At 41.8% G+C, this 27,227-nt stretch overlaps 1 protein-coding gene across 16 annotated transcripts in view; it reads right to left on the reverse strand.

The window, feature by feature from the left end:
• Ptprt (protein tyrosine phosphatase, receptor type, T) overlaps positions 1-27,227 on the reverse strand; it is a 1,095,890-nt gene that overhangs the window by 91,927 nt on the left and 976,736 nt on the right. For 9 of the 16 annotated variants that reach the window (NM_001108603.3, NM_001402009.2, XM_087653462.1 and 6 more), the window contains 1 exon segment: positions 3,218-3,408. In NM_001108603.3, the coding sequence (NP_001102073.2) occupies positions 3,218-3,408 (191 nt within the window). 16 annotated transcript variants of the gene reach the window in all.

Here is a 27,227-nt window from a genome sequence, read left to right on the forward strand (position 1 = left end):
CTTGCTAAAGCTGATGGTCTCTTAGATGTCAACTTGTCAAATCCACACATTGGTATGAAAAAGAAAATAAAAGCAGAGAAGAATAGAAAGGTGACAGGCAAGGACATCACACAGCAGCTGTGTGACAGCAGAGCTGGAGGCTCAGGATTTTATGTTTACACTGAGTCTTGAAGGAGATCTGTAATTCACATATAAGATGAAGATTCTAGAAATCATAGGAGCCTTTATGATGAAAGAAAACCACAGTCATTGTCTAACAATCTGGACTAGCACTCCCTACAAAGTCAGATATTTCAATTAACAATGTCTTCTAATTAGCTCCTGGCTAATCACACAATGCTATTAACCAGAAGCAAGGCACACAAGCTAGCCTAGTAATACAATTTGAATTAACCGAGGGTGAGGCTGGCCTCCTTAGGGAGATTTATGGCTGAGGCCCAAATGATGAAATCACATGTATTCTTTGCTATGAAATTAGTTTCTTTCCATGCTAGAAAGTTTGGGAGATGCTGACAGATATAAAGAAAAATTTAAAACCAAACTAAAGCAACCAACCAACCACATAACAACTAACATACAGGGGTGGATGTGTTAGAAGAAATGAGCTGGGAAGAAATGTACCGAAATGGTCAATTGCATCTGTATTTGTAGTTTAGGCTTTGCCATATATGTACCTTTCTGATAAAGTAGGTAGTTTTCTTGATGCTAGTTGAAACCTCCAAGACAGATTATAATGTCTAAAGGCTCATCCAACTACAATACCACTAGGCATGCCTTTACGTACAATACACCTTGTCCTGAGGTATTTGCTTCACATACAGATCTGCATTCCATGTGCATATAATGCTTGGGACCATTCATAATTTTAAGAAATAAGACTCTGATGTGCTGAGAGCATTACCTGTAACTCTTGCTCCAATATGCCTCCAAAATTGGTAGTCTTGTAACTATCCTGGCAGGAGAGGAGATATTAGAAAGAAAGATTTGTACTGTCCCTTTTGCTATTAGACTACTGAAGTGATGGGTCCCAATGAATCCCAGTCTAGGGGGGAAGGGAAAGACCAAATCAGCCTTGGTACCATCTGCAGGAGGAACTTGCCTCTTGGGAAGAAATATCACACAATTCTGGCAACTTAAATGAACATAGGCATACTTCCTGGCTTTTGTTTCATCTTTTCTATTAAGGGGTAACAAGGCCTCAACCAAGAGTCTTTTGTCTCCTTGGTGTATAAAACCTGTGAATAAATCCATTTTCCTCTGTCAACTGGTGTCCTGATATTTTTAAAAAGAAGCAACGGGTTTTTGAATCTCAGAGGCTCATGTAATAGAATGAATTTACACACAAAAATGGTATTTGACTGAGACTGTATTTGAAATTAACTTCTGGTTCTCCTGAGCTGGTAATTATATCCATTGGCAGAAAGGTTTTTGTTCTCAAAGTATGTCAAACATGGTCCCCTTCACTGCTTTACTCCCACAAAGTTTTAGGAGCATATAGCTGTTAGGAGCCACTTAGGCACATGCATCAACTAATGGAGAATTTGAAAACCAAGATAGCAAAGTGATTTGCCAAGATCATACAAGCTCACTGCATTGAAACCCAGCTATCTGGACCATAAGTTTGGCATGATTTCACGTTCTCCTGAGACATCAGAAATAGTACTCAGTAAGCCTGTCTAGGGGTATAGTCTGAGGGATAAACTTAGTCTGAGGTGGTATGAGCTAAGGAGCAAAATGTATCTGGGTCATTACTACAAATGACAGGAAGAAGAAGAAGAAGAAGAAGAAGAAGAAGAAGAAGAAGAAGAAGAAGAAGAAGAAGAAGAAGAGGAGGAGGAGGAGGAGGAGGAGGAGGAGGAGGAGGAGGAGGAGGAGGAGGAGGAGGAGGAGGAAGAGGAGGAAGAGGAGGAAGAGGAGGAAGAGGAAAAGGAAGAGGAGGAGGAAGAGGAGGAGGAAGAGGAGGAGGAAGAGGAGAAAGAAAGAAAGAGAGAGAGAGAGAGAGAGAGAGAGAGAGAGAGAGAGAGAGAGAGAGATGGAGGCAGGGAATGAGGAAAAGAAACCTAGTGGGTACCATTTAGCACAGGGCACATAGAGGATGCTGAAGAGGTGTTTGGGGAAAGAAGAGAGGGAGAGAGAAAGGAAAAGGAAACAAAGGAAGTTGCTGCAGCTGGACTCCACTGTCATTAAGAGAACTGCCACTTTTGGGGGTGGGCTGGGGAGGGGGGAGTGCACTGCTCTTTGCTGGAGGAAAACATCTTAATGGATTTTTCCTTTGTACTTTTCTTCTGTAAAGGTGAGATCTAGCAGGTAAGATTTGAAACAAAAGGAGTCAGATAAAGACAGCAGGAAGAGAAGTTGTTTTGTATAATAAAGCAAAGGAAATGTGGAGTCACACTGAGGGTGGTGCTTAAAGACACTAAAGAAGATTCTGGATAGAGGAGGAGATAGCTATTAGACCTTAAAGGGTCTGCCTGGCTAGGAATCTACACCATAATGGTGGACTCGGGCACTTGCCATATTTTGTGGTGCTTGTCTGTCTCTACTTCCCCCTCACCCACCAAACTCCTGAAATAACCACAACACATATTCATCTTTTGTACTAGAAATGCTGGGAGTGAGGCAGTTGTGAGAGGAAAGGGCTGACCAACACAGGAGGAATGTGAGTGTATAGAGAGAGGGCATAGCAGCTAACAGAAGCATGAACACCAGGCAAGAAGTGAGCAGGAAGCAGCAGGCACACCAGACACTATTGGCAGGGAGATGTGCTGGCCTTTTAAACACGTGGGAAGAGGGCTATCTTCATAGTGGAGAAAGGTTTGACTCTAAAGTGTAGGGGTTTGGAGCATGGTAATCATTAAGTTTACTATCTAGGTCCTAGTTAAGATGTAAGTTCTGAAAGAAATGTGCCAAGTTCTAATGACTAAGGGCTCATTCAACTACAATAACATTGGGCATGCCTTTCTCAACAACAAACCTCGTCCTGAGGTGTTTGCTCCAAATACAGATCTGCATCCATGAGCATCGGCATACATATAATGATAATTATTAAATTTATTGTCTAGCTCCTGGTTAAAATGTAAGTTTTGATTGAGTGGGCCTGGTAGGGCATTTTCACCCTGCTCTTAAGCATTTGTTGTTCATGGTCAAAGGCAAGACTTCAGTTCTCCAAGTGTACCCAGGAACTATTGGGGAATCCTTCCACATGCTAATCTCTTACCTCATATTCTTCCTTGAACCCGTAGCCCTGGCCTCTCTTCATCTGGGTGATGTGTTGAAGCAGGTCTGCTACCCGGATGGCGGGCTGGAACTGGTCTCGGGGGTAGCTCATCTCTACAGGGTCGCAAGTCCGGTAGGGGTGAGTCTGAATGGTGAGGGTGGGCTGAGACAGCTCTCCACGGCTGCCATCTGCTTCAAAGAAAAAGAAGCAGGACAAACTGTCACTTCCGGAGTTTCTTACTTTGTACCCCACACCTGGCCCCGGTGAGGCCAGAGGAGGGCAGAGGGAACTGTGAACTTCATATCATGTGAGTATAACACAGACTTCATGGATGGGAGTCTCAATGTCTGATAACATCTAGATATACCCATCATCTGCACATCTGGAAGGCCTTATCTCGTGCATGGTACAAACAGAACGCCCCAGGGCCATCATAAGAAATTGTAGAAAAGGGCTGGAGAGATGGCTCAGCGGTTAAGAGCACCCGACTGTTCTTCCAGAGGTCATGAGTTCAATTCCCAGCAACCACATGGTGGCTCACAACCATCTGTAAAGAGATCCGATGCCCTCTTCTGGTGTATCTGAAGACAGCTACAGTGTACTTATATATAATAAATGAATAAATCTTAAAAAAAAAAAGAAATTATAGAAAGACCAAAGACACTGCTTCCTTGACTTGGCCTTGTGCACAGAATTGAATGGTGAAATTACAAACCAGAGCTTGCAACAATCCGTGATTCATTTCAGCTTCAAGGGCTCATTATTGATTGCATGAAGACAAAGTGACAGTCTAGTGACTATCCCTTCCCTGTTTTTAGTCCTTCTCTAGGCTTCTTGAGTGCCTTGGTCAATACCAGCCAATCCATGAACCAGTAAGAAGACAGGCTAAGTCTTGGGAGACTTCCCTTCTTGTTTGGGAAACTGCAGGCATGGATATAGTCTCGGTTGCTTGTCTGCAGATGAGGAGAGTCTCGGGTACCTGGACAGAAGATCTGACCGCTTCTGGGCCCACGTATCTCTGATTTGATTTCTCTCTTAGTTTGTTTCCTTGGGTTGTACCCTGGGTATAGCTAGTCTTATCCTCCCAGTAGGTAGCAGGTACTCTAGTCCTCCAGCCCCTCTCTGCAGCAATGGGCTTTGTAACAGAGGCCACCTTCTTTCTACTCTCTATATGGCCCTTACAACCCCTGACCCTGAAATGCCCCTGATCCTAACTTGTAGAGTTCTCTAAACTTTTTTCTTCACTTTCACCTGCTGTGTCTTTCATGTGTATCCCATACCACACCCCTTGATATGGCTATAGGGTTATCCCTCCATTGGAAGTATCCTCCGAGCATGTGAAAAGTCCTGAATTTGGTTCCTGGCATTATATTATATCTGGTTTGCATCCACTTGCTATTCTAGATATCCAAAATGGGGAAAAAGGAAGATAAGAAGTTCAGTCACCCCAAACTAAACAGCAAGTTCAAAACCAGCCTTGACTATATGAAACCCTTCCTGTCTTAAAAAAATAAATTAGACTTTTTATCATTAAAAAACAAATCTCTCTACACATTGAGCTGATTTGGATACCTTCTGTTGTTTGGCCGCCCTGGAAACCATTTCTCTTTCCTAGAACCATCCATGCTTGGCATGTTTATGTCCCATGTTTATTCTGTTTGTACCATGTAAGAGATAAGGCCTTCCAGATGTGGCAGATGATGGGTATATCCAGATGTTTTCAGACATCGAGACTCCCATGCAGACATCCGTGAAGTCTGTGTTATGCTCATTCCCTGAGAGACTTAGTATATATTCCAGATTTTTCTGCAACTCGTCTTTTTAAAAGCCATGTCCCCTTCAGCTTGTTTGTCTCCCCTGTCACAATAATCCATCAAACAGACTCTGTGGAAAAATACAATCTGCTCCTATGTGATGACATCAAAACTAGTTCCTCACAGGATCAGATACTGGAGAGATATGTTTGGCGCACAGGGTGACCAACTGGTCATACTTTCCTAACCCCTCTCTGGCTTGGCTTTAGTATTCAAAGTATACTATTCAGGGAAGCCCCTCAGTTCTGGGAGAATCCAAGTCTTGGTTACCCTCGTGTGTTCATCTATATCATGGATGTCAGAAACACACACTCTTCACTTTCCCTCCTCTGTCATCTCCATGGGAGGGAGAACAAGTTATGGAGTTGATGAGCCCATGCGAGACACTGTTGGGTCATACCTCATTAGTAGATGAAATATCTGTGTGTTTCCCATGGCTTCATCATGTCCTGTTTTAATGCAGTACGTGGATAAGACAGAGCTGGCCTTTGGGAATTAGCCCAATCACTAATAGATACTAAAAATACAAGTTCATATACAGGGAAGAAAGACCAAAGTGAGATGCTAAAAGAAAAAAAAATTTTTCTGGCTGCAGTGAGAATATACTCCCTACTTTCCCACCCTTGGCTTGGTAATAAGTTGATACATCTTTACTAGCATCGACTGAATATAATTTCTGGCACATATTGGGGTTGAGTCCCTCCTCTGTCATACCCTTGTAATTGTGAGTTAGACTAATGATAGCTAACTCTGCACCAAGGATGTTTTTTTTAGACAGATGCAATGTAGAAAGAAATATAGTCCACACCCACGGCTTAAGAATGGTCTAGAAGGGAAATAGGTTAAGAGTTATCTGAAGCAAAAAGATTAAAGCTTGAGAGATGATGGTACGTTTAGGTAAGAGCAGAGACTTATGTTTAAACAAACGCTGTGGGACAATGTTGTGGCAGATGACCGGAAGAAAGGCTGAGAACACAAGGATTCAGGAGCAGTTCAAAGCTGTTGAAGATTCTTCAGAAGAGTCCCACCATTTAAAGACTCGCACTCTGTCCCATAGGTGGCGCAGCTGACATGGACTGGAGGTATCTTTTCAGTGAGCATCACTCATTAATAGTGTGAGAAGATTGGAGATGATGATGGAGATCTGCATGTGAGTTTCTAGATACCACACTTCACGGGGACATCAAGTCAATGCCCAGAACCCTTGTTTCCCACGTAAACATCACCGTGTGAACTCCACAGAGATAGGCTCTGCCCCCATCTTTTTCTAAAGCACTCAGGGTGCAGGCTGCATGGGAGACCAGCTGCCTGGCAGAGGGAGGCTTCCTGGGAGTTGGCACCTGGCAAATCTTTGTGACACGCCAAACGTTCCCAAACTGAAAAGGCTATCAATATGGATATTTTCCTCTAAACACATTGCTAGACAGACTGTAAACTTGGTGTCAGCAGAATCAACAGTGGGGTGGAAAATAGATGCATTGGAAATGTAACCACTTGTATTGCTGTAACATTTGTGATGATGCCGATGCACTAATGATGCCAGGAGGACTTGGAACCAAGGGATTTTCAAGGCTTATTAATCCAACTAGTTGGACTCCCTTTTCCAATGTATCTTACCTCACCTATTCCCTTATTAACCTTCGATAATGCAGAAGTGATGCCTTTTATCACGCCCCATTTCGCCAGACGCACTATGCTTAATTTTCCGTCATTAGGTTTAATGAAAACCCAATTTCACAACTCGCTTCTCTCAGGAACCTACAAGTAATGCTACGTTTTTTATCAGCACCAATTAAAAAGCGTTATGATGTTCCTATTCGAGAGGGAGCCTTAAAACTAATGTGCGAGTCTGCCACAAATTCAACAAGGGCGCCGGAATTCACACACTGCCCATAAAATGTAACTCAAACCAGCTGGCCCAGGGAGAGGCCATTTTTCATTCTCCCTCCTCATCAGTCCTTCAGTTTTCATACTCCCATTTACAGGTCTTGCATGTTTATTGATCATTTAATAATGTTTGGGGTTTCTTCTATATTACTTATGTAGCTACTGCCTGAGCCTATGTATGGCCCTGTAAGAACACTCATCACCGTCTGCGGGAAGCTTGTAAGAAGGGTTCAAGAAGACTTTGGGTCCCACTGAAAAGATTTGGGTCAACAGTTATCCATCTGTCTCTCTGCTTTTCTCTCTTCTGTCTTTCTGCTAACTCCTTTTCTCCATAGGATCTTGGCATAGTCCCTCCCTCTAGCTCCTATCTCTGCTGCCAGCCTTCCAGATCTCCCTGTAGTTTTAGCCACTGCGTTCTAATCATTTGATTGACATTGCCACTTCAACTGCTTAATAAATACTTCCTGTACACCTGTCTTATTCAAAGCACCAAGTTAGCCACGTGTGCGTATACACCGGACACAGGGTGGGGTGAGGGGGAGTGGGGTTTGAAGAAGTGTTGGGGTACAGAGATAAACACACTGAAGCCCTTGGAGGAGGACAGATGAAGAGATGAGCTGTATACAGTCTAACTGGCTAAGCAGGGACAGGTACCTAGGAGATGGAGGACTTTGTGCTGCAGGGTTAGGTGCCATGGAAACCGGCTGTATCCTACATAATTCACCTCTGTGCCTCTTGATATCTCTGTGTACAATCTATGTTAATACCACCGGATAGGACTTTCTGTAACAATGGAGACATTCTCCATCTGTGCTTTGCAATATGGTAGCCGTTAACTACACGTAGCTGCTGAGCACCAGAGCTGTGGCTAAATTTTAAATTTGGTTTAATTTCAATTAATTTCACTGAAAGCACGCACATGCGGGAGCTCAAGAGATGGCTTATTCAGTAAAGCTCTTGCTGAACAAGCATGAGGTCTCGATTTTGGTTCCCCTAGAATTCATGTTAAAAAAAAAATCCAGGCAAGGTGACGTACATCTGGAACCCCTGGGCTGGGGAGGCAGAGATGGCTGGAGCAATTAAGCAATCTCCAAGTTCAATGAGAAATGTGTCTTAAAGAACACAGTGGAAATGATAGAATAGGATATGCACTGTTGACTTTGGGCTTCCTACAGGCAGACACACATCCTCACCGCACACACTCACACCCTTTAGGAACATATTCACAGGCACAAAGAGAAGAAACACCCACGTGTGGCATATGGGTACCTATTGGGCAGCAAAGACCTAGAGAAAGTCAGAGAAAAGAATTATGCTTTGGAGGCACATAGATGGGTGAAGGGATCTACAGCAGCCTGTCCGGAGGAAATACTAGACACGTCATGGATATAATTGAAATTGTTCTTGTAGCAACATTAAATAAGCTTTTATTAAAGAACATCAGTCATTAATTTCAGCAGTATTTTTTTTTTAGCCCAAGACATGTAAAGTAATAGTTCAACATATGCTCAATGTAAAATTATTAATGTTGTCTGTTATATTCTTTACCGATAGAAAAGCTCTGAAATCTAGTGTCTACCTTACACTTCTGGAGTATTTCAGTCACACTGGTCATATTTCCAGGGCTCAGGAGACACCGGTGACTAATGGCTATTGTGTTGGACAATGCAGGTACACACAGATCTATCTAGAGCCAGATAAAATCCTAAAGAGGGATTATTTAGAGCTTGAGTGAACTCTAAATAAAGAGATATTGGTCTTCTGTAAGACAGCTTTAGCCCAAGTACTCTGCAATAAAACTTTGTACGACAGAAGGCTTGCATAGTTTCACCATTCAGCATGACAGCCTCTTACCACCCATAGCTTCAGAGCACTTAAAATGTGGACAATGTGACCGAAGGCATACATCTGTGATTTCAATTGCTTCGAATGTAACTAGCTGCATGCGGACAGCAGTTAGTCATTTTCTAAACTTGGCTTTATTACAAATGAAGGTAACCTATAAAATCATGGGCATATGGAGCTTGTTACATGTTAGCCTGGGTTAAAATGTTTGCAGAATTACTTTCGAAATGGTGTAGAGTCTATAGCCTGAAAGATGCTGAGTTTGGGTCCTGACGGAACAGGGCTGGGGTCCTGGATTGACCAATCACATTTCTTGTTTTTGGTCAAGTGATAGATTTTCTGAGCCTAGGTTTCTCTGCCCATTCTCCTTCATACAGGAGAAATGAGTGTGAGGACTCAAAGGCACAAACAGTGATAACTTCTCTGAACAATACCTATTACCAAGTGGAAGAATGGAAGCTCTGTTAATTATGTACGATGTCCCATGGGGACATGAGAATTCACACAATGGAAGGAACCAGATGGTCTTCAGTCCTGGCGTGGGGTGGGGCATCTGCTGTAGTTGTGTGGTTTGAATGAGGTCCCCCATGGTATACTGTTGAAAACATGGTTTTCAATGAGGCAATAGTGAGAGGAGATTAAAGTCTCCTGGTGACTTCAATACTGGAGAGGGTTGTTATTGAGAGCAAAACAGGCCTGTACTCTTCCACTGGCTTCCTTTCTTACTATGTGTCTATGTTTCTGTCCTGATTCCTTCTGTTATGCTAAAATATAGACCCCCCGAGCAGTGAGCAGAGGAGATATTCAGCATCCAAAACTGAGCTAAATGAATTAATTTGCTTTATAAAATATCTAGTATTAGGTATGTTGTTATAGCAATGAACAGCAACAACGACAACAACAGCAACAACAAGACTAATACAGCAGAGTAGCCTCTTTCTTCTTTCTGCTTTCTTTTCCCACTGCTACTGCCTGGTTTGGGTCCTTCTGACAGGAGCACTATCAGCATCCTAATAACCCTTTTCTGCTTTTACACTTCTCTTTAAACAGTCACGTCATTTTCACCAAAAGTCTTCACAGAGTCAAGACAAAAATGTCTGAACCAGTCAACCAAATTCCTATAATTTCTGATACCTCTATCAGTCTCTTATCTCATCTACCAGAATGCATTTTTTCAAATCCATGTGCCCTTTTGGGCAGGAAAACACAGACATTGGATGGCAAATACCTAGACTGCTTGCTGGGAGCACGAAGTCTGAGAGGAGAGAGAGTGTTAAAGGAGGACGAGGCAGATCACCTGCTTAGCGTGGGGATGTGATCAGAACCAGAAAAGACAAAAAAGTCAAAGTACAGGGTCTGAGGAAACCTTGGATTCAAACAGGAAATTCACAACTTGGTAGCAATGAGACTTCAAATAAGTTATAGAGATCCTAAAAGTTTTGTATTTAATCACTGATAGTTATGGCTTTTATTACATGTCACCACCATCACCTCCAGTCCGTTATCATCTAGATGGTCATTGCGGAGGTTAAATGAGATTCCACTGTAGAAAGTCTCTAGGTAGCACCAGGTCAGCAGTAGATGGCGTTCTTCCTTCCCTTCTCTCACCAAACAGCAATACAACTGTAAGATAAACTCTTAATAGAACTGAGATCTAAGTCTGTCAACCAACCTAAGTGCCAGAATTTGGGAAGAGTAGCTATAAATTATTCCACTATCATACTTAACATGTGCTCAAGGATAAAAACTCAATTTTATTAAAATTTCTTTAGAATCTCTGCGATTATACAAAATAATCTTTGTAACTTCAATCAGGCAGTTCTGAGTTCCCACCTCCTTGAGTTGGATGTGATTGTGGTTTCTTTGGTAAATCAGAAAGTGAAGCAGTTGGATTGTGGTTTGATATGATATTATAGAAAATTATTATCTCGATTTTTTGAGTACTAGAGTTATTCTAGGATGGGTGCATGAGATCTGTGGCCTCTGAGGGAGGGACACTCACTACACATAGCTATCTCATACCCAGTTGATGAACTGATGTCACTCAATGTACTCGTAGACTCAAATACTTTTTCTTGATTTTTGAGTACCTGACCAAATGGATTGAATAGAACATATAAATCTAAACAGCATGGAGAATTGTTACCTGGTGTACATGTGTTTTTAGAGCTGAAATGATTACAACATAATGGAAATCTCATACCCAAAGTCATTGTTCCTCAAGGTTAAAAAAAAGAAAAGAAAATCACTCATCTTAAGAACAGAAAAGAAACATCTCACCTTCTCCTACTTTCTTTCCAGGCTCCGAGAAATCAAAGAGTCTGACAACCAAATATGAGAGGTAGGGCTTCCTCTGGGGTTCTCTCCTCCTCAAACCTCTCTATTGGAATCTTTGACAAAGACAAAGACAACTAAAGCATCCTTGTGTCCAAGATACTGATCCCGAGTTGTTCTTTCTGATGAGAATCCTCTCTGAGGGGAAACTTATACTGCTCCTTTGGTACTTGTGCTAGGGGCGAGGCTTGAGCATTGGCACGGGGACTGCGAATGACCATCATTCCTACTTAACTCACAAGAGAAGGAGCGCAAAAGTCACCAGTGTAAAACAATGGCAGCGCACTACCGTGTTCACCGACAAAACACCAGAGAAACTCCTCTTTCCTTTAAAATTAAATAAGCATGAATAAGACAGAAATGGGAGCTCGTGAAAAATATACCATGTTAGCTAAGTGTAAGAATATATTCTATATGTTTTTTTTAAAGTTCACACTATTTAGAAGAATAGCAGCCTGTGTTTACTCTTTGCTGAAGAGCTTTCCTGGCTGGTAGGGACCCCAAGTTAATTTGGATGCTTACACATTCCTGATATATTCCAGGAACTTATCCCAAGACCCATGGGGATCTCCTGCTTCCTTTATGTCAATTGGGGTATCCTGATTCCCTTTGTCAGTCCGAACCAGTCAATGAAATTGGAGGAACGTCTTGGGAACTTCTTACAGCTGAGAAGGCTAATCCAGTTTCCTGTCTCTGCAGTTGGATACCATCATGTCTAGGTTTGATGAACAAAATTTCTAAAACAGTCATGTCTTCATGATAGGAACCAGCTTTGGGGTGGCACCAATGTAAGATGAGATGACACTTAAAGGGCCGAAAGAACTCGGGTCCTGAAAACCCGTCTGGAACCTATTCTGATGTTCATTTTTCCTATTACTGTTAGACAATTCACTAAGGTCATTGCGGTCAATCTGGCGTGGCTTCTTCTATTTAGGGGGCATTAGCTGATATCACAGAAAGCAAAAATACAGTTTGAAAATGTATTTCTAAAATCTCAGAAAATCTTAGAAAGTCAAGTTCGGGAGCATATATAGAAATAAGGAAAGGCAAGAATAGTAAGACAGTTTTTTTTCTTTCAGTTGAGCATGTTCAGTACAGGCTGGTATTATAAGGGACTAGAGGGAACAGTTAGATCTCATTAAGGAAGGAAATAGAATAGATAAATATGGATGGAGGGGTTGCTAGAGAGAAAAGAGGGAAGAAGGGATTGTGGGAAGGGACAGCTAAAAGTAAGGGAGATTTGAAGGTAAGCATGGAAATCTAATACAGTAGGCACTTCCTAAAATAGATAAATGTATGAAGTCAAACTAAATGAAGTCGCTAATATTGGAGGAGGCAGGGTCTCAACTGGCTATCTCTTGTCACCAAATGAAACTTCCAGTACTGGGATTGGGTTACATCTAACGAAGTTATTGGCCAAAAGGTTTCCACGGGAATCCCCAAACAACTCAGGCTGCTGTCCAGACTATAGGCTGCTGTCCACAAATTGACAGCAAGGCCCCATTGCTGAAGATAATGCCTACGAACCTCATTGACCATGATAGAGCGAGTGCCTACAGAAAGCCTCATCCCTATGTCCAGTGTGCTTGGTATACGAAGGTAGTCTGCCTGCTCTCAAAAAAAAAGGGAGGAGGCAAGGAGCCTTGAGGAGAGGAAAGCAGTTTTTGACATGCTTCGAGGGGGGGGCAAAAGGTGACCAGCCATGTGAGATCTTAGGTGGAGTGGCCATTAGGATGTTAAGCTGGGGCTAAAAGACCTGAGACCACCTGCCTAGGGGCAGCACCACCTATAGTAGACCCCCCACATCAATCATTAATCAAGGAAATGCCCCCACAGACTTGCCCACTGAGATTGACCTAAACTGACAGGCAGCCTTCACCCATCCTTCCCTCCAGAGCATTCTCCCCAGCCTCTGATGTTCCCAACTGCACCTAAGGAAGATGATTAGCACCCAGTGCTGGGGCTGCGATGTTGAAAGCACTCCTCGCTATTTCTGGAAAAAAAGAGTGAGCAAATTTTGAATCATTATTAAACACTAAAAATAATATTTTATAATTAAAAAAAAGAAGAGACATAAATGCCAAGCCAGCCATAAACCCTTTATCTGTAATGGTGTACTACCTGCAAGATAGGCTAGGGCAATGGTAGCGTAAAGCTTGTGGGACTAACCAACCAATAGCTGGTTGGACTTAAAGCTTACTCCATGAGTTAGAATTCCTAACCAACACTGCATTGGTGACCAAGAAGCCTAGACTAGTTAGCCCAGGAACTTAAGGTAAAACCAATTAATACTGGTCTTAAAAAATATAGGGGCTGGGGATTTAGCTCAGTGGCAGAGCGCTTACCTAGGAAGCGCAAGGCCCTGGGTTCGGTCCCCAGCTCCGAAAAAAAGAACCAAAAAAAAAAAATATAGTGATAAAATGACTCCTAATGATATTCTGCTCTACTTGTAGATTAGAACCTTACTCAGTCGTCCTCAGAGAAGCTTCCTCCTAGAGCAGATGGGAACATATCTAGAGATGCGCAGCCAAACATTACATGGAGAATGAGAGGTTATAGAACACTCAACCCTAAATGAGATGTCTTCACCAAGTCTGTCCCCTCAGAGCTCAAGAGATCCTGTGGAAGAGGAGGCAGGAAGAGTGTAAGGGCCAGAGGGGAGGGAGGACACTAAGAAAATAAGGATCTCTAAATCAACAGGAGCCAGGCTCCTGTAAACTCAGGGTCTGAGGCAGCAGCATGCACAGGGCCTGCATTGGTCTGTACGAGGTCTTCTGTGCCTAGATCATGGCTTCCAGTTTACTGTTTTGATGGGGTTCCTGGGTGTGCAAACAAGTGGGTCTTTGATTCTTATGCCCTTTTTTTGGGCTCTTTTCCTTGGTCCTGTCCAATGTTGGTGTGATGTGTTTTGTTTTACTCTATTATATTTTATTTTATTATAGATTCTTTCAATGAGTGAGTGTAAATCTAGCCACTAGGGTAAAGGTCAATAATCAAACAGTAATTATCTATGCCTGCTGGGGGAAGAAAGATCAGTTTTCTCCAACGAGTCAACTACTCGAGGGTAGGCCTCATGTTCAGAGGCATGCATGCACGCTCTTTTGTTTGGTTATACTGTGTGTGTGTGTGTGTGTGTGTGTGTGTGTGTGTGTGTGTGTGTGTGTGGTGTTTAATTTTTTATTTTAGGGGTTGTTGATGGCTGTATTGAATTTTCTTCTACTTTTGAGAAAGAACTTAAAGTTATGTGGGTGGTGGTGGGGGAGAGGATCTGCGAGGTCTTGGAGAAGAGGAAGAATATGATAAGAATACATTAAAAGTTTTAATTGTTTTAAATAATAAAAATAATAAGGACAGGAAGGCCACCATTTACAGCAAAATGCCTGTAAATGGAGGACTTTGTGTTCAGTGGAATAAGCCAGGCAAAGAAAAACTAGACCCATACGCTTCCCTTTATCTGCAAGAGCTGAAAAGGACAGCAACCTGGATGTATATTAATTAGTGATAACCAGAGGCTGTGCCATGTTGTCCCTGGGAGGAGAAATGGGAAAGACAAGTTACCCTTGGCCAGTGCATGTACCGTAATGTGTTGAAATATTCTGTCCAATGTCATTAAATCTGCACAATGAGTAGATTCCCCAAGGGTAAAACAAAATAATTAAAAGTTAATTACTAAAACAATTTAAAATAAGTTTTATTCTTTAGAATTTAAATATAAGTACATCATTTCTCATCTTCTCTTTCCCCCTTCTGCCTCCTTCTTGTACTCTCCTCCCTCACTCCTTTTCGAATTCATGGCTTCTTTCTCTGTTATATAAATGTATAGATGCATAAATGTATAAATATAACCTACTCGGATCATTTAGTGTTCCTTGTGTGTATATTATTTCAGAGCTGGTCACTTGGTATGGGATGACCATTGGGAACTTAATACTTTAAAATGACTATTTTTCCAGCTCTCGGCATTTCTAGTTACCTGTAGTTCTTTGTTTAGAGTTAGGGCCCGATGAGATACACTTTCTACAACATCATGTTTATTGGTGTGGTCATTGTTCAGGTCCTGTTATGATGGGTGTAGGTACAACCATAATTTAAACATACACACACACACACACACACACACACACACACTCTCACACATGCACATGCACACAAACACACACACACCCCAAAACACTTGTTACTTGTGTGACAGAGCTTCTGTAAACCTAGAATTTAATTTATAAACCTTAAGACTCCTGGAAATCTCCCTGATCTTACAGGCAAATGAGCGACCAGTCTATAGAAGCATTTTCATAATTTAAGACACATTAGTTACCTTGGAACAAAACCATCTCCGCTAAAGATGAACTCACAGTAGAAAAATAAAACACCGAAAATGACAAGTTTATCCCTGTGAGGGCGAAGCTGCAGACACGATGCTGAGAAACACGCCTCCCAAGAATTGAAAATAATAAGATATTTGTAGACACCATAAAATAAATACATTTGGATGGATTAAAGGGGGAAAGAAGAAATATGAACATGGAATAGATACAAGACAGAGCAGAGACAGGGAAGCAGATTTGAAAACTACAAAGTCAACTTCTAGAGCTGAAAAAATAGTCCTTTGAAAGTAGAAAGTCCATAAAACATCCAAACACTGAAAGTAATGGGATATGGAGACGTTAAGGATACAGTAGAGAGGCTAAAGCAAAGGAAAATCTGTCTCTTAGCTTTGAAAATGGTAACCTAATAACAAATCTTTTACAAAAAATTGATTGTGAGAAAAAAACAGATAAACTGGTAGAGTGGTAGGGCATGCTTGGCTGGTAAATGAGGAATGCCAGGGGAAGCCATGCTGCACACGTAAGTTCTCTTGAGGACAAGGCCAGGACAAGACAGTATGGTTAACACATAGTGATGACATCAGATGTGAGGCTTCTCTATGTCCTTCCCCCAGCTCCTCCCAAAGCTAAAACCTCAGAGCTATCATAGAACATTTAGTCAGGAAATGGAGGGACAGCAATCTAGACGCAGACAGTTCTGTTCCAAGGGTTAATCCTGCAGCAGAACCCCAGCCTTGGTGTCCCTTTCCTGTGTCTACTCTGAGGTCTGGTGACCGCAGCAACTATGGAATCAAGCAAGTGTTTTGGGGAAATACTCCATGTTGTCAGGGACTCATAGATGAGTTCCAATCTCTCTAATGTAGGCTCTCATAGAACCACAATAGTCAACTGGCCATTCACTTGACAGCAATGCCCCAGAGACCCACATGAGTCTGATTGAAGACCACCAGTCTTGACTGGTGTGAGCGATCAGCAGTTGGGGTTGGTAGTTTTGTTTTGAGTAGATATCCAAGTAAGAAGTTTCACTCATCTGGTCTGCAGGAAATAAGCAAAATATCAGTGTATAGACTTAGTGTTGTAATAGCTGACACAGTGCTGGGAAATTGGACTCATTTCAGAGTTGTTTTTGTGGATCAGAGTGAATTGGGACATTGGGAAGGGCTTTGTGCACTTGTGAGTGTGTGTGTGAGCGAGTGTGTGTGTGTAGGCGCGTGCGTGCGTGCGTGTGTGTGTGTGTGTGTGTGTGTGTGTGTGTGTGTGTGTGTGTGTATGCTTGGTTATCTTTTACTTCTGCTCCAACCAGATCTAACTGCCTTTGTGAAATGTTTTAAAAGATAGACTTCCCAAGAGGATTTCATTTGGTGAATGAGTTTCACTATTACATATTTTTTGAAAACTTTGATTTCTCTTTTTGTCACAATTTCATGAAAGTCAGCGGGAAATAGCAGAAGAGCTAAGACCAGTGTTCTGCAGCCTGGGTTTTATACACTTAATATAATTGAAGCCAAAATGAAGGGTGTTCAGTGAGGCAGAAGCCATGTGAAGAGTGTTGTGTGGTCTTAACCACTTACTGTTCTAACCAGGAAATAAGACATCAAGCTGAAGGTTGACTATGGGAGCCTGCAAACATATTGTTGGACCACAAAGAGGAAGGGATATAATTGTGGGCTTTTAAGATGTTTTAGCTCAGTGGGAACAAGAGTCCTTTTAGTAAGATATGTCTACTGTTCCGTTCTTGTATGTGCTCTATTCAGTTTTACTTTCAGAGCCATTTATGTTAGAAAATAATAGACCTGGAAAAAATGCTGAACTTTCACCTAAAAAAAAATACCCCAAAGCAGACAATGAAATACCATTCAAAACTGCTGTACAAACCAATGAGAAAATATGGTAAAAAATATTGGCTGATAGGGACTGGCCTTCAGGGAGTATACGGTTTACCAAGGGAGACTGGAGTATGTCAAAGGAAGAAGGTCTAAGGTTGTTGAACATCAGATAGATGAATATCGCTGAGAATTTATGGAACAACAGTACGTGGTTGTGACATGCTAGTACAAATAAAACCTGCCAGGAAATCTGAAAAATGTATCTTGGTCAGTAATTCACTCCAGGCAGAAGTAATGAAGACATATAATTTGTGCAGTTTTGATATTTCTGTAAGCACAAAAGGACAACTTGGGGGTGGTATTTAGGAAACATTTATGTATAAAGTAAGAATGAGATTATATGAGGAAGGAATGAGTCATAGATAAAGGGACTGATTGAAGCTTCACAAGGGACTGCAGATGGGACCTGATGTCATTGCTGTTTTTGACAGAACAACAACCAGCATTAAAAAAAAACAACAACAAAAAACTAGTCGAAGGAAGATTCATGTTGTCTTACTTACTTTGTTCCAGACCATTGCTCCCAGGGCAGCCTTAGCTGCTGTATTCTCCAAGGGAGATCCTGAGTTGGCTAGGACTGTGCGGTGCTTTGAATGAGAACCATGCTCACCCCATGGGCTCATATATTTGAATGCTTGGTCTCTAGATGATGGAAATATTTGGGAATGATTAAGACGTGTGGCCTTGTTAGAGGAAGTATGGTACAAGGGGTGGGTTTTAAGGTCTCAAAAGCCAACACTGTTCTCAGTTAGGTCCCTCTGCCTCATGCATGTGGTTCAGGATGTAAGTTCTCGGCTACTTCTCAGTGCCGTGTCTGCCTGCATACTCCATGTTCCCTGCCATGATGATCATGGACTCACCCTCTAAAACTGTAGGCCTGATACATTTTTTTTCCTGCTGTTGCTTTAGTCATGGTTTCTTAGCACAATGATAGAAAAGGAACTAAGACTGTAGACTACTTGGACACTCTGCATAGGAAATTCTATATACTTGAAACATGATATAATGAATGGAGCTGTTACTTCAATTAGAAAAATCTTTGAAGATGGGGACATGTTTGACCATCGTGTCTCTGTTAATATGACAGAGAAGGATGAGAGGGTTCCTTATCTCCATGGCCAGGGTCCTCTGCCATCTTTTCCTCTGAGTGGCTGAAAAAAGCATGCCCACAATTCCAAAGATGCCCTGGGCCTGCACCAGGTTCTTTGCACATACGCTGTGGCTGTTAGCTTGGTGTTCTTCCCAACAGTGGGAAGGAGCGCATCTATGACTCATTTGCTTGCTCTTGAGACTCCTTTCCTCCTATTGGGTTGCCTTATCTAGCCTCAATCTGAGGGCTTTTGCCTTGTTTTAGTATATGTTTTGTCCTGTCTGGCTGTTGTCTCTTGGAGGCTTGATCTTTTCTGAAAAGGAAATGGAGCAGGAGTGGGTCTGGGGAGAAGAGGAGGTGGGAGGGAGCTAGGAGGTATGGTGGGAAGAAAAAATGTGGTCAGGATAGGAGAGAAGAATCTATTTTCAGTAAAAAATTATTTCAAAGGGAAAAAATAAATGCCTGAATGATGTACAGTTCAGTACCAGAAGAAAGGGGAAACGCACAGATGTCTGAAACTCTCTTTGACAGGCATAATGTAATCAAGATGGATTAACGGATAAGGAGATAGATGACAAATAAGTCTAGTAAAATATTAGCAGAAGACTCTAGGTGATGATTATCTCTTTTTTTCTGCCTTTTCTGAATAAAGATATCAAGAAAGACACTGCTGTCTGTTTCCATCCGAGGATCCTACATTCTATCCTGACAATCGCATCGCATTCACGAATTACAGTGTCTCTCCTTGGACATGTGTCATCTTCCTGAATAGTAAGAGTGACTGACTGACAGTGAAGCTATCTCATATCTGTGTCCTTTACCTGACTGTAAGCTCTGCGGCAGTTGACGCCACATGCCTGGTGCACCAGCGTATCTCTGGGATCTGATTTGGCACCAGCATCTTGTTCTGTGAAAGGTCTGTCCTCTAACTTGCTGATAAACATGACTCGGGCTGTCTACTGTCCTGTGCTCCCTGCTTCTATTTCGTTTGTGAAGAAGTGGCAAACCACATTTACCTAAAAGTACGCTTCTTCCAAATGAGCTTCTAGTGGGTTTACTTACACCCAGATTCAGCATCCATCTCTATTTCAGTGTGACGTCAGCTTAGGCTAGAAATGATCGGAAGTTTCTCATTGGTCCTCAAGTTACTGCGCACGCACTGAGGACTCATCTCAGCAGTGTGTGTGTATGTGCGGGAGTGTGTGCACGTTATCTCTAACTTCCAAAACTCTCACACTGATAGGATGGAGGAAACATCAAACGGCTAAGAAATGCTTTCCTCTAAAGAAATGGGCTTATTTTTTCTCTCATTCATCAAATTTGTAATGAGACAAAGGCATGCAAAATAGTTGCAGAGTAATATTTAGCTAAACAAGAAAGTTTCAATTTTGACAGGTTTTCCAATCTCCAGTCTGACAGGTGACTTTGCCTTTTATTGATGGGGAAGAAAGAGAAGATGAAACAACTAACCTTGCCTGGGAGAGAAAATGTAAATATGTAACAGCTCTTTAAAATGAGGCACAAGGTTTCCTTGCCCATTTCAAACTGTATCCTGGATTCTTAGGAAGAGTTTGAGGGTCCAGCTAGCTACACAGACAACACGACTTTGATAGAGTAGAAAGAATGACTTAGGAACTCCAAGATCAGATTCTTCATCCCAAGTTTACCACCGAATTATCTGATTTTTCCTCAACTCTGTTTATGTTAGTTTTGGTTAATAAATTGAATTAGACTAATGTTTCCCTGACCTCTATGTCTCTGAGATAGTGTAAAATGATTCTGGTTGTGTAGATTTGGATGTAGCTTATGGATATGAATTTTTAACTGCCCTTCAGTGATGCTGAGGATGCTAGTGACAGAGCACACTTTGAATGGCAAAGGACTGGACAGTCCACCAGGGAACCTCTAGGAAATAATACAATTGTTCGTACAGAGTGTCCTACGGTTTCTCTTAAAATTGAATATATTTCCTTTGTGCTTTCATAAATGAGACTGTCCAGCTGGATACAGTTCAGTGGCAACCAAACATGACCCAAGCCACCAAAAGCTGATGGTTTTCCTTGAGGACAAACACATACTGATGGTCAAAGCTAAGTGACATCACATCTTTTTCTCCTGTCATTGTCCATGCCTTAGAAGCTGGCCACAGATGTGGCCTGCTCTCATAGGAAGGGGATGGTACATTGACAGAATATATGGCAAGAGTCACTGGGGTCATCCTAGAGGCTGCCAATCACAGATCTTAAAATCATCTCACAAGGTTTTTGTGAGAGCCCAAAGATATAATAACAACAAAAACATAAACTTAAAAAAAGTGTTCTTATTATAATAATTTCAGTGGGTACAAGTAAAGCTTCTAGTTGACCTTGCTTACCTTCGCCAGTTCTCCTGGTCTATTTAGTGAACGCTTCTAATTTATATTAGGCCCTAAGCTACACTCTCTTTACTTTTTCATACTGTTTTTTCCGGAATCTGATATTTCAAGGGAAAGAAATGTGTGATTTTTCCTGATGACATGAATTGGCATTGACCTCTAATCGTTAAAGAGTTAACAATGCGCTTTGAATGACTTTGCCCCGATTAAAAAAAATTCATTTCTTAAGTAAATGAATTAACCACATAATTGACAGTCAATTCCAGTAATAAGGCACTAATGAAGTGATTCTGCTAAGTAAAAAGTGTAATGTGATGAATTTGAATTTGTTAAACAACAGCTTACCTAATAAATTTCCACACTAAATAATGACTTGGGATTGGGACTGAATCCATAGCACATCTCTGGTCATTAAAAAAACTAACCAACCACCACCACCACCACCACCACCACCACCACCACCACCACCACCACCACCACCAGCAACACCACCAACAACAACAAAGACCAAATTCAGAACACAGAAGTGGATGTGACTATACCAGCCAGCATCCTTAACAGTGTTGAACTGGGCTCCTTGCCAAGCAGGACTAAGACAGTCAGACTGGCTTGGAAGTGTCAGACTCTGAAGGGGAGCTCAGGGAGATCACCATGGTCCTGCCCTGGGTGACTTGCTTTCTGCCCCCAGTGTCTTTGTTGTTCTTGGAAAGAATTATGGATTCCATTCCTTCACAGCAGTATCTTTTGGAGGTATTTGAATTCAGAGAAGGCCCTATTTCTCAAATGCTCCACTCACTGGACTGATAAGTTCACACAATTATGAACATTTTTATCATTAAAACCTTGTTTTCTAGACCTTCAAAGCTAAGACGGGATCTTGGCTTTGTAGACTTTGTACCAACACATCAGGCACACTTGTTTTGGACTCCTCTAGCAGGGACGCTTTTCTGACACATCTCTCCTGTCTTCCTAAAGTCTTTGGTCAAATCCCAACTTCTGCAAGGCCAAAACCCTTGACTACTTGTGACTGATCTGAATGCCATTCAGGCTGTCCCACAGTTTCAGAGCATTTGCCATTTCTATCATGTCATATAATTTATTCATCTTTTATTGTCCATTTCATTGTCTCTCCAATTCCTCTACTATTGGAACGTGACCTTCAGAAAGACTCATAACACAATCTTATATTTTTGTGTTATTCACTGATGTGGTACAGGAACTATGACATGTTAGTATGTAGTGAACAGTTGCCCAAGAAGCATTGTTGAATAAGACCATGTCACCAGCATCTGAAAGGTTTAGTGGACTCTAACAAATAGAGTTAGGAATAGACTGTATTTTAGGATTTAAAGACATCACTGTTCTAAGTGAACCATTGGTTCAGTGGCCCAGGGGAGTATGTGATTATTTTTCACTATCTGGGGGAGAGGTCATTATCATAGCAGAATCATATGCAATCAAAAGATTAGTTTTCAAACAAGATTTGCCACTTGATAGCTATGTGGCACCAAGGAAGTTACATAGTCTATCAGAATCTCAATCTCTACCCTTGCCAAAGAAGCTTAGTTCCATTAGTAACCCACCATCACCTCACAGATGAAGAATATATGGTATAACACAAGACAGGATCTAGCATAGTCCTTGGCATATAGTTAGGAGTTGATAAATGTTAGTGCCTTTTTACTAACACAACTTAATAGACAAAGGATACTGCTTAATACAGAAAGAGAAAATAACTTTTCAGGCTCTACCAGGCATTAAGAAGACTCATAAAGGCATAAAATGGAAGACAGACAATCTGTGACTGGGGAAGGATTAGACATTAGCAATTTAAGACCTTTCGAAAGACACAGGGAGAGGTCACAAGAAGGAAGCACTAGGGCCCTCAAAGTGGTTCCAAAGAATGTTTCTATGTGATGGAACCCAAGGGAATGAGTTTTGGGGGATGGGAACTTTAGAACTAATGGCAAAGCCAAAGAACCAAAATTATAGCTTTCTAAAAAATGACACACAAAAAGTATCCAATGCCCTTTCCAGACCAGTACAATGATTTCTTTGATCCTCCTTCCTCCACTATAGCATTAAAAGCTAAGAGCAACTTTAGAAATCTTCCGGTCATCAATCCTTCACATTTCTAGCAATGTATAAGAATAGTTGCTTGAATGTTGAATAATTAAAAATGAACCACCATGGCCCATCTTGATTACAAAAGTTAATAAATGATTCATCAAACACATAATTATCTGTTATCTATTCTATACCATATACCATCACAATCTCCAAGAATTCACTGGTGGCCAAAACAGAAGTGAATATTCCACGTGCTGTGATTTTACTGGTTAAAGATACTGATATTGGCCACAAAACATTTGGAAGAATAAGCAAGCCTTTTCAAATGTGGCATTCCCGATACATACTGAGAGGCAAAGTACACAGACAGCACTGTTATCCAATTGTGATGAAGCATGATAATGAACACTGTGGCGAGATATCCATGAAGGGGCAATAGTGGTACTTATATCTGGGTGTTACCCAAGTACTGTCTAACTGAACTTAGGAGCCTCACAACAGAGAGGAAATCATGTCTGATACTAGAAATCTTGGCTACTACTGGGGCTAGTGAGGTCATGGATCTTAGCAGACAACTTATTTTGCTAAACTGTAAAATTCCTAATTGCATTCTAAAACTTATAGATAAGTATACTGTCACATTAAATCAGAAAAGCGTTTCTTTGCAGCAGATGAGGTCATCACAGAAAGCCACAACTGATCGTAAGGCAAAGATCAACTGATCAGGGGGAGCTTTGTCTCAATGGAGGTGTCTATAACACAACTCCTGCACTTAAGGCTCAGGAAACATCACAGAAGAGGAAATGGAATGATTGTAAGATCCAAAGGACCAGGAAGTGTGCTGTGACATTGTGTTGTCTGCAAATGACAGGGATGCTGCACTCATGATACCTCAAAAACATGGCTGCGTAAAAATGACCTAAACAATGACAGTACCAATAATCATGTTAAGTTGGAAAGGAAGGTCTTAGAGGGTCCTACATCTAGACAAAGAATTTCAGGAAACTAATGACTGCTTAGAGCCCCTAATTGGTTATCCAATGCAAAATAGCCATCCCCGAAATCATATACATACAAGCAACACTCAACAGATTCAATGGGCTATATTTACATATTTATACATCTGTCTGTTTGCCTGCCTGCCTGTCTATCTATAACAATAATAATCAAGTAAAGAGAGGCTACCCATTTGAGAAGAAGATGGAGGAATTAGAGGCCAATGGCAAAGGAGGGGTTGGAGGCAGGAAAGGGATAAGGGGAAAGCAATATAATTAGGTTTTAATCAAAATTAAAAATTGTAAATAAAGAGTTAGAACTTGTTTAGATTAGATATCTCGAAAACCCCTCCAAGTTAATATTTAACCACAGACCTAAAGGAGGAATGGTGGCCAAAGAAAATAAAAGATAGGGGAGAAGAATATCCTTTGAAATGGCAACATAATTGTTGAAGCCATGATGTTAAAGATGTGTCTGTGTTCAAAGGATGGGGGGAAAGTTAATATTTCTGGGCTGTGTTAAATGAGCCAGTCAGTGGTTAGAGATAAAATTAAAGTTGTCCACAGGGCTTGGAAAATGTTCAGCTGGTAAAGTACTTGCCACATAAGCATGAGGACCCGAGTTTGATCCCTAGTATCCCCAGAAACAAATATGGGTGTGGTGTTAACTTCCTGTAATCCCAGCCCCGGGAAAGTGGAGAGAGAAAGATCCCTGGAGCTTATTCATCAGACAAGTCTAGAAAAATTAGTGAGCTACAGGTTCAGTGAGAGGTTTTGCCTCAAAAATAAGGTATAAAGACGTTTCTCTCTCAGTAAATTTTGTTTGCCATGGATGAATGAGGACCTGACTTTACATCCTTAGCATCCATGTGGAAGAGCTGTCCATGGTGGCATACCGTTGTAACTCAAGTATTGAGGGCAGGGAGACCAGCAAGTCCCAGGGGCTCACTGAGCAGTCAGTCTAGACAATCAGTGAATACGCTGGATTGAAAAAGAAGCACCTGACCTTGACCTCTGGTCTCTACATGTGTTCATTTGCATGTATGTGTACCCCTCACACATATGCATCCATAAATTTGTGTGTTCATGTTTGTAACTGCACGTGCACATGTGCATGTGTACACACACACACACACACACACACACACATGCACTAAAAATGTAAATAGAAGTTAGCTCATTTGGGGCCTTTACATACTATGAGGTACATTTAAACTTTATTCTAAGAGCAATAGGAAATTTCTTTGGGTGGGGAGGGCTGATTGAGTATACATGCTGAGATTTACATCTTTAAATCAAAGAATGGGTGATCCAAGTGTATTTTCATAAAGCATAGCAATCATATTGAGTTGTTACATAAACCTGTGTTAATAGATCAACTTGAAAGGTTAGTGACAGGACAGAATGATAGGGTTATAGTGACAACAGCCAGAGATCACATCCGAAAGTAGATGTCTCTGACAGGGCACAGCTGGTTGAAGAGTCACCACTGGGGTCCCCACTGTAGTAGGGACAGGAGTGACTCTGGTAGTCTGGAATGAGTCTCTTACTTTCTAAGCCTCTGTCACATCTGCAGATCAGAAGGAATTTCATCTCACCCAGATCAAAGACCCTGAAGATGAAAAGGGGTTTTCACGTAGCAAAAACTGAACTGTCCCAATGAGATATTATCTGAATAATGACACTCATTGCTAAATCAAACATGTCCAAAGACTTTCAGGTATCAAGCTCTCAAACTATCGATTAACCAAGGAAATATGAAGCAAGGCAGAAGACCTAATCAATACCCAGAGCTTAAAAACAGAAAATATCCTGAGTGAGGTAACCCAGGCCCAGAAAAACACTCATGGCATGTACTTACTTATAAATGGACATCAGCCATAAAGTACAGGATAACCGTGCTACAGCCCACAGACTCGGAGAAGCGAATAAGAAGGGGACTCAAGGGAGGATGCTTGAATCTCACTCAGAAAGAGGAATAAAACACACACTGGAGCTGGGTGGAGGGTGGGGGACTAGGTGGGGGAAGGGTGAGGAAGGGAACAGGGATGGGGATCAAATAGGGGATGAGAGTGGAAGAGGGCTGGGAGAACGGAAGTCAGTGGGAGGCATCTCTGGGACAAGCCAGAGACCTGGGACAGGGAGGATCCCAGGAGTCTATGGGGGTGACTCTAGCTGAGACTCCTAGCAGATCATGAGATAAAAACGGAAGTGGTCACCTCCTGTAGCTACGCAGGACTTCCAGTGTAGGGAGGGGGCCACCAACTCACCCACAAAACCTTTGACTCAAACTTTGTCCTGCCTACAAGATGCTCAGGGATAAAGATGGAGTAGAAATTGAGGGATGGCCAACCAATGACTAGCCCAACTTGAGACCCATCCAATGGGAGAGACTATCCCCTGACACTATTAATGATTCTCTGCTGTGATTGCAGAGAGGAGCCCAGCATAACTGTCTCCTGCGAAGCTTCATCGAGGAGCAGAGGGAAACAGACTCAGAGTCCCACAGCCAAACATCAGGTAGAACTTGGGGAATCTTGTGGAAGAGTGGTGGGAAGGACTGAGTGATCAGGAGAGGTCAAGGACACCACAAGAAGACCTACAGAGTCAACTAACCGGGTCCCACGAGGGCTCACAGAGATTGAATCACCAATGAAAGAACATGCATGGGTTGGACCTAGACCCTGTACACATATGTAGCAGATGTGTACCTTGGTCTTCATGTGTATCCCCTAACAGCTGGAGTGGGGGCTGTCTCTGACTCTGTTCCCTGCCTTTGGATTCCCTTCCCCTACCTGGGCTGCCTTGTTAGGCCTCAGTGGGAGAAGATGCCTTTAGTCCTGATGTGACTTGATGTGCCAGGGCAGGTTGGTATCCATGGGGGAAGGGGGAGTCTCCTTCTCTGAGAAGGGGAGGAGATAATTGGGAGTGGGGTTTGTGAGGGTGGAACTCAGGAGAGGAGGGAAAGGGGCTATGATTAGGATGTAATGTGAATAAATAAATTAATGGGGAAAAAAGAATGTAACACTCTCCTACACCTTTATTTTAAGGAGGTGGTCATTCCAGTGGTTCTTTTTAATTGCCTGGAAATTCTCCAAGTGAATGTACATGTGTGTGTATATGTTTGGGTAGGTGGGTACATGTGTGAGAGTGTGTGTATATGTGTTTATGTATGTGTATATGTGTGTGAGTGTATGTATATGTATGTGTGTATGTGTGTGTGTTTATGTATGTGTGTGAGTGTGTGTGTATATACATGTGTGTGCATATATGTATGCATATGTGTGTGTGTGTGTGTGTGTGTGTGTATGTAACAGAAGTCCTGGTGTGCATCAGTATTTTGTGTACTTTTCTAGAAGTGTGGTTTCTGTGGAAAACCAAGACCTGTCT

Source organism: Rattus norvegicus, chromosome 3, assembly GCF_021556685.1.
Source record: "Rattus norvegicus strain SHRSP/BbbUtx chromosome 3, alternate assembly SHRSP_T2T, whole genome shotgun sequence".
NCBI lineage: Eukaryota > Metazoa > Chordata > Mammalia > Rodentia > Muridae > Rattus > Rattus norvegicus.